General features: G+C 45.1%; 1 protein-coding gene across 1 annotated transcript; it reads left to right on the top strand.

Annotated features, from left to right (window-relative positions):
• Nucleotides 1–586: 586 nt before the first annotated feature.
• LOC139366751 (uncharacterized) lies at nt 587–7729 on the top strand. Its single transcript, XM_071104450.1, has 10 exons — nt 587–758; nt 1582–1810; nt 2023–2191; nt 2408–2462; nt 3858–4133; nt 4278–5785; nt 6157–6232; nt 6977–7208; nt 7366–7473; nt 7590–7729. The coding sequence occupies exons 1-10, from the start codon at nt 600–602 to the stop codon at nt 7616–7618; spliced, it is 2841 nt and encodes a 946-aa protein (XP_070960551.1). The 5' UTR covers nt 587–599; the 3' UTR covers nt 7619–7729.
• Nucleotides 7730–8218: the final 489 nt, after the last annotated feature.

Here is an 8218-nt window from a genome sequence, read left to right as displayed (position 1 = left end):
GAGATTATAACAGAACAAGATGTTAAAATGTTCATATGACCAGCAGGGGCAAATAATAATCAGTGGTTGTCGAGGGTGCAACAGGTCAGCACCTCAGCAGTAAATGTCACATGGCTTTTCATAGCCGATCATTGAGAGTATCTCTACCGCCATTACGACAACCCCTTCTACGAGTTTATTGGGTAGCTGGGTGAACGGAATCAGGTGCACCTTGTATAATTAGTACAGCTCATCGGTTCTTTAAAAAAAATATCCAAAACGTGGTCAATGGCCCAACCCTCTTCAATTCCCTATTTAATTCCCATCACGCCTGCATACTGGTTCCTAGATAGTTATATTCGTTTTGCGAGTACGTAAAATCTGTTCATTGCCTGCCTCTCCCCCCCAATTTTAGCGTAATAATTTAAAGAGCTTAGTGTTCTTAAAGCCTTTGTGTGCTTAGACATACTTTCAAAAGCCTTTGACAATTCAGTCAAACAAATATACATGATAAACTGTAGAAAATACCAACACTGATTGATGAGATGAGGAAGTGGAACTGAATTGTGTAGGAAATGTCCTACTCTTCACCCTGCGTTTTGTTTAATTCTCCTACAGATATGGAAACAACCGCGCCTACAGCACAGCATGCATTTGGAGCGGGCCCTCGTGGGCCCAATCCAGCCCATGGACCTCAACCGGGCCAGGGCCCCCGACACCCAGGTCACCCTGGACCTTACGGAGTTCCACGTCCCGAGGACCAGCCCCCACACCAGCAAGTAAGCATTTATTGCAAGTGAATGTAGCGGATGTTTGTTGGAATTTCCTTCTGTGTTAATAGTTACGAAGTTCCTCCCTTGTGAGACTTGGGTATAGTCATTAGTCTTAGTCCGTTGCTAAACTCAATGTAAAACCTTTTACAACATTTTAAATTGGACAAATTCCGTAATCGTTATTGCAATGGAAACAAACTGCGCAAACAAGGGGGGACATACTTAAATTTGTCCAACAAACTCGTTTTCGCTTTACAATGTTTTGCGTCAATCTGTAATGAATACACCTCTGGTAGGCCTCCCCGCTTTGTTCCTTTAGTTTAGAGTAAACAAATGTTTTCTGTTGAAAAACATTTGCAACTAAATGTTTTAGAATGGAATCAAACTAATGAATACAACACAGGATTACCATTCAGGGTTTCAATCCCACCTGTCACAAATTAACTGGGATGTATTTGTTAATCGAATTCTGTGTGGAAACAGTACTCCAAACAGATAATGTCCTGCAACAAATGCATGATTCTATTATACAAATAACGGTTTTTAACATTTTGCAACCGACTATTTATTTGACCTTTTCCTTAACTAGGCAAGTCAGTTCTGCTCCGTTCATTCTTATTCTCAAAGGGGCAGAACAACAGATTATTACCTTGTCAGCTCGGTTACTTGTCCAACGCTCTAACCACTAGGCTACCTGCCGCTTGCACAATGTTGCGCAACGGAATCTGACTAAATACACCCAGGGCAAGAGAATGTCATTGAACTGTGTACACTAATATGTATCCTGTGAATATTTAAAAAATCTACTTTGTCATTTGAGCACCAGCAGCCCCATCACCACATCCAGCACAGCAGACCGTTCTTCTACATACACCCTTCCCAGCCATTCCCTTCCCAGCCATTCCCTTCCCAGCCATTCCCTTCCCAGCCATTCCCTTCCCAGCCATTCCCTTCCCAGCCATTCCCTTCCCAGCCATTCCCTTCCCAGCTTTACCCCTCTGCTCTACCCTATCAGTGGCCCATGCCATACAACCCCTACTGCGGCTTCCCTGGGATGGGTAAGTACCATGGAGGTATTGACCTCCTAAATGGCACCCTATTATTACACTAATGGCACACATACCTATACATAGTACACTACTTTTGACCAGGGTCTATAAGGTCCACGTTAACACTTCACAGATTTAAGTGTCATGTAGGTCATGTGTTAGTTGAATTGTCACTTAAAGTAAAGCTGGACACCATGTTTGAATTAAAATCTATTTGTCAGGAGGTTATGGTATGATGATGCCGAGTCCCTTCCAGCCCAGTCCCTACATGGAGCCTCCGGGTTACATCCTACCCCACTCTCAGCTCCACCTGGCGGACTACAGGCGTATGATCAACCCCCACTACCACACTACCCACTACCCACAGACCATGGCTTACCATGCACGCAGGTTGTTTGTAGCATTTTATATAAGTTCACATTGCTTTCATTACCAATGTCGTATGCCAAGCCAATGATTGTGTGAAATAGACCAAAGAATTCTGAAACATCAGTATACCATACAATGTATTAACACCTTCATATGTCAAAGCTTTTTAGATGCTACCTCAAATCACCTCATACATACTAATAATAATGGATACATGTCTATGACTGATGCCCACAGGTTCCGCTACCAGCACAATGCCCCAGCCACCAGCAGGGAGATGATCAACTCTGAGGTATTGTGCTTTCGGAAAGCATTCAGACCCCCTGACTTTCTCCACATTTTGTTACATTACAGCCTTATTCTAAAGTTGACTAAATATTTTTTTTTTACCATTTACACGCAATACCCCATAAGAAAGCAAAACAGTGTTTTTAGAAATATTTGCTAATTTATAAAAAGATTACGTTTGCAAAAATATTCAGACCCTTTACTCAACTTTGTTGAAGCACCTTTGGCAGCGATTACAGCCTCGCGTATGACACTACAAGCTTTGCACACCTGTTTTTCGGGAGTGTCTGCCTTCGCTGCAGATCCCCTCAAGCTCTGTCAGGTTAGATGGGGGGCATTGCTGCACAGCTGTTTTCATGTCTCTCCAGAGAAGTTCGCCCGGGTTCAAGACCGGGCTCTGGCTGGGCAGCTCAAGGACATTCAGAGACTTGTACAGAAGCCACTCATGCGGTGTCTTGGCTGTGTGCTTAGGGTCGTTGTCCTATTGGGGCGAAGGTTCACCCTCTAGTCTGAGAACCTGCTCCAGAGCGCTCAGGACTTCATTAAGTCTGTCTGTACTTTGCTTCTTCATCTTTCCCTCAATACTGACTAGTCTCCCAGTCCCTGCTGCTGAAAAACATGCCCCCACAGCATGCTGCTTCCACCACTATGCGTCACTGTAGGGATGGGGCCTGGTTTCCTCCAGATGTGACGCTTGGCATTCAGGCCGACGTTTTCCATCTTGGTTTCATCAGACCAGAGAATCTTGTTTCTCATGGTCTTAGTCCTTTAGGTTCCCTTTGGTATTTTCCAAGCGCACTATCTGCAGAAATTGTTGTCCTTCTCCCATCTCCACAAAGGAACTCTGGGGCTCTTTTGGGGATCATCGGGTTCTTGGTCACCTCCCTGACCATGGCCCTTCTCCCCTGATTTCTCAGTTTGGCTGGGTGGACAGCTCTAGGAAGAGTCTTGGTGGTTCCCAACTTCCATTTAAGAATGATGGAGGCCACTGTTCTTGGGACCTTCAATGCTGCAGACATTTTTTGGTACCCTTCCCCAGATCTGTGCCTCGACACAATCCTGTCTCGGTGTTCTACCAACAATTCCTTTGGCCTCTTGGCTTGGCTTTCCCTTTGACATGCACTGTCAACTGTGGGACCTTATATAGACAGGTGTGTGCCTTTCCAAATGTCCAGTCAATTGAATTGACCACAGGTGGACTCCAATCAAGTTGTAGAAACATCTCATGATGATCAATGGAAAGGGTTGTAAAGTCAACAGATCTGAATACTTTCCGAAGGCACTGTGGCTGTACATATGGATAATGTGCAATGTACCTATATGTATTATGTTGCACATCTTAATTCAGTGTTTATTTTGTATACAGCAGTACTAAGACAATATTCCCCTTTTATCCTAGGTACAGACTGAGCCCACATTAGGAGCAGCACGCTCTGACCCCAAACTCTCTAATGCTGACTCGTCTATGAAAAGTAATGTCCAAACCAACTCTGAATCTGGCAGTGACACCAGTTGCACAGCTGCCCAGTCACTATCCCCAGCCTCTGCTGTGCAGGAGGTGATGTCTAAATCACCAGCTTACGAGGATGTTGTATTGGCACCCACCCCCAACAACACTCCTATTTCCACCAGGTCTGCTGCACCCCAGAAGGGCAGCTTTGTGTTCCAGACAGAGGTGATGTGAATTTGTCATTCATATTTATCCCCTGTACAGTTCCTGGTGTTCTGTTTCTCTATATTTTCGGTGTCTTGTAATGAGTTTATGACGTAAGGCAAATTTGTGTAAACTGACAAAATACCATCCTATCTTTTATCTTAGGTGGAGGAGTTGAGGCTGGAGTGCCGCAGCACGCCCACAGGGTTAAATATCCTCCACTCCCATGAGACATCTGAACTGTGCACCGCCCACAGCGTGTCTGCGACCGATGAAGACTTGGTACAGCTCTGCTCTTCCTCCTCCCTCCACCACCACAAGGTCTCACAGGGCAGGATGCTCCATGGCCAGGAGGGGATGGGTTTGGTTGGGGAGGAGGGGGATCAGTGTCTCCAGCAAGCCTGCACGGATATACTTCTAATGGATGGGGCATGCTCGAGTGGCGGACCAGATAACTTCCTTGCTCTTGACGATTGCGACTCATTCATCGCGAAAACACTGGCCGAACGACCAGGGAATTCTGAATCCGATATGGACTACAGAGTGGTGGTCCAAAGCCACACCGCAGATGCTCCTCAATTTACAAGTGATGACGGAGAACTGAGTGGGAACGGCTCCAAGAGTGTCTATTTTAAGATCCTCCACCTGCCCTTTGACATGCAGTACTTAGAAGAGCTGAGGAAGATTGAGGCGTCTGTGTGGTCGGCGTCTCTGGCACCGTACGTCCCCTCAGCAGAGTTTATGATCCAGCAGGGCCTGATGGAGCCACACAGGGAGGCACTGAGCCCTGTGGTCGTGGAGGAAGTCCCCATGGTGGAGGAAGTCCCCACGGCAGAGGTGGTCCCCATGGTTGAGGTCCCTGGGGTGGAGAAGGTCCCCATAGCTGAGGTGGTCTCTCTAGTGGAGGGAGTCCCCATTGCGGAGAGCCCTTTGAGTGAAAATGTTTTATTGGCAGAGATGGTCCCCAATGTGATGGAGGTACCTGCAATATCCAGTCCTAACAAAACGGACAATGCGCCCAAGTCTCCAGAGACCAGTCAAAAGAGGGGTGCGGTGAGTGACCTTGATCATCAGGATACCTCCTTTGGGGGGTTACCCATGTACCGTCCCTCAACTAGCTGGCTGGGCGACTTTGGCAACGTCTACTATCACAGCAAGATGCCTTCTGATGTTGAGGAGCAGCGCAAGATCCTCAGAGGCAGCCCACTTAAGGTGTCTAGCCCCAAACGGAAACCAAACCATGACCAAGAGCCTAAAGATCCTCGTGTTTCAGTCACTACAACTGCTCCACTCAGGCTTAAGGGAGAGGGATGCAGACCCGGAGACAAGGTTGACAGGAGGAGCCACTCTGATCAAGAGTTCTGTGCTAACCGGACCTTCAATGTGAACACGGTGACCTCTGGTGGCCACAAAAGGGAGCGCATCTGTGCCAGATGTTTGACGACAAAATGCAGAGTGAACAAGAGACCTGGCAGTCCAGGACCAGGCCTGGATGCTCTGATTGTAAAACGACAAGGGGTCCCCGTTCCACCATGGGAGGAATATATCCTAGCCCAGACTTGTGCAGCCTGCAAAAGCCTTGCCCGGAGGCGGGTAACGAGGAAAGGTTCCGGTTCAGATGTTCCCAGCGGACCACAAAACGAGGAGACGGAGGGTGAGACCTCTGAGAACAGGTATTGTTTGTGGCATGGCACATTCTATGCTTTCGGACTTTGGATTATGCCTTGTACAGTATGTTGCACTTGGGACTAAGGTTCAATCTGCATTTGTACATAGCAAATGTACATAGCCTTGTCATGTTCAATGTTCTCTACATACACAGTACTCTAAATACCCCAAGTCAAGCTGAAAAGAATACAAGATGAAAAATTGCTTTCAGCATTCGAACCAAGGTGGGGTTAGAACTTTAAAGCCAATGATTTCAATTGTCGCTTTGCAGACAGAACCTTATTGTCCCAAGCTCTCAATTAGTATTTTTGTCTGCTGCTGGTTTGACATGAAATGTTCCCGCCGTAATGACATGAAATATCCATCTACCTAACAGTTCTTGTCGGGCAGGACCGGGGCCCAAACTGAGGGACCCCAGGAGGCCTCAGTCCTCCATGAAGCGCCACTCTGAGGCAAGTACTGCACACTGTTGTACAATGGCAAATGACACATTATTTGATATAGTGCACTACTTTTGACTAGGGCCAACCTATACACTTTCTATGCTTCCATTAAGTTTGTTTTTTACTTCCTGTTTTATACACCAGCTGAAAATACCACATCTTTGTTTTAATGGTGCTATGATTCTCTACACTAGACTTGCTTGTTTTCGTCAAACTGAATTTAGGCAAACTATTAGAATTTTAGCAACCAGAAAATGGTCAGTGGTTGGAAGAAGTATCCAATTGTCATGACTTGAGTAAAAGTGAAAGTCACCCGGTAAAATGGAGTAAGTATTGTGTTTAAAATATACTTGAGTATCAAAGTATATATCACTTCACATTCTTTATTAAGCAAACAATTATTTATTTACATATAGCCAGGGGCACACCAACACTCAGACATAATTTACAAACTAAGCATTTGTCTTTAGGGATTCTGGCAGATCTGAGATAGTAGGGATGTTCTCTAAAAAAGCATGATTGGACCAATTTCCTGTCAATGTAATGATTACTTTTGTGTGTCAGGGAAAATGGATGGAGTAAAATGTACATGACTTTCTTTAGGAATGTAATGAAGTAAAAGTTGTCAAATACCCTAAACTACATAAGTAGGACTTAGTGTTTTTACTTAAGTACTTTACACCACTGGAAATGTGGTGCCTTTTCTGCAGTGCACCTTTTTTAAGTGGTCAAATACATTCTTGATCCATCCAGAAGTGTCCCATGGGTCCACACTCAAAACTGAGGGAGAAGAACTGTTCCTGTGAAGAGCCCCATCGGCCCCCCGCTGCTGTGTTGGGGGGGCCGCGCCGCCATCCCCATGGCGACGTCATCAGGGAGCGAAATGAGGAGAACCTTGGCGTGTGCGTCTCTGTCCCACTTCAGGACAAATGGAGAAACCAACACCAGGACCAATGCTACCTCGCGGCACAGAAATCTCAACAAGGTAAGCCCAAGGCATTATTGATGTAATGTGTAAACCAGTTTTAGCCTGTATTGGTTGCATAGAGCATTTAAAAAATTTGACAGTTGCTATATTTAAGTTTATTTGAACATTTGCGTTGAAATGTTTGACTAATGGCCCTTTCATTTTGTTCCTACAGAGAAGTTGTGGAAAGCGGCTTTGTCCAACCCTGACAACACTGAAAGTAATATTACGCTCGGACCCAGAGACTTGATTAAACAGAAGAAACACATTTCTCAATCACAAGGTAGTCCTCTACTGTAAAAACCCTACTGTACAGTGCCGTGTGTAAAACACTTTGAGCAGCTTTTGAAATGTTATGTTGCCTTTCTGTTAAATTGCAACATTTTATTCCCCCCTCAGGACTTCACAGAAAAGACACAAGATGCTAATTTTTTCACGTGCACGTTGTAACAAGTGAAGTAAATGCACTTTTATTGTTATCCTCTACACTTACGAATTAACTCTTAAAGCTCACCATGTATGTACTCACTATTTATGAAATGTACAATAAACACTTGACTACAGTGCTTGTCTTGGTTTGCTTCTCCATGGGGACAGTAAAGGGCTGTGTACATGTGTATACAGTACCAGTTAAGTTTGGACACCTACTTATGCAAGAGTTTTTGTTAACTTGTACTATTTTCTACATTGTAGAGATGGTGACGACATCAAAACTATGAAATAATACATGGTATCATGTAGTAACAAATGTTAAATGAATCAATATTTGAGATTCTTCAAAGTAGCCATTCTTTGCCTTGATGACAGCTTTGCACACTCATGGCGTTCACTCAACCAGCTTCATGATAAATGCTTTTCCAACAGTCTTGAAGGAGTTCCCACATGCTGAGCACTTGTTGGCTGCGTTTCCTTCACTCTGCGGTCCAACTCATCCCAAACCATCTCATTTGGTTTGAGGTCGGCTGATGCACCACACCATCACTCTCCTTGGTCAAAAAGCCCTTACACAGCCAGGGTCATTGTCCTGT

Source organism: Oncorhynchus clarkii, chromosome 15 (assembly GCF_045791955.1).
Source record: "Oncorhynchus clarkii lewisi isolate Uvic-CL-2024 chromosome 15, UVic_Ocla_1.0, whole genome shotgun sequence".
In the NCBI taxonomy this organism is placed as follows: Eukaryota; Metazoa; Chordata; class Actinopteri; order Salmoniformes; family Salmonidae; genus Oncorhynchus; species Oncorhynchus clarkii.
This window is presented reverse-complemented; position numbering and strand designations above follow the sequence as displayed.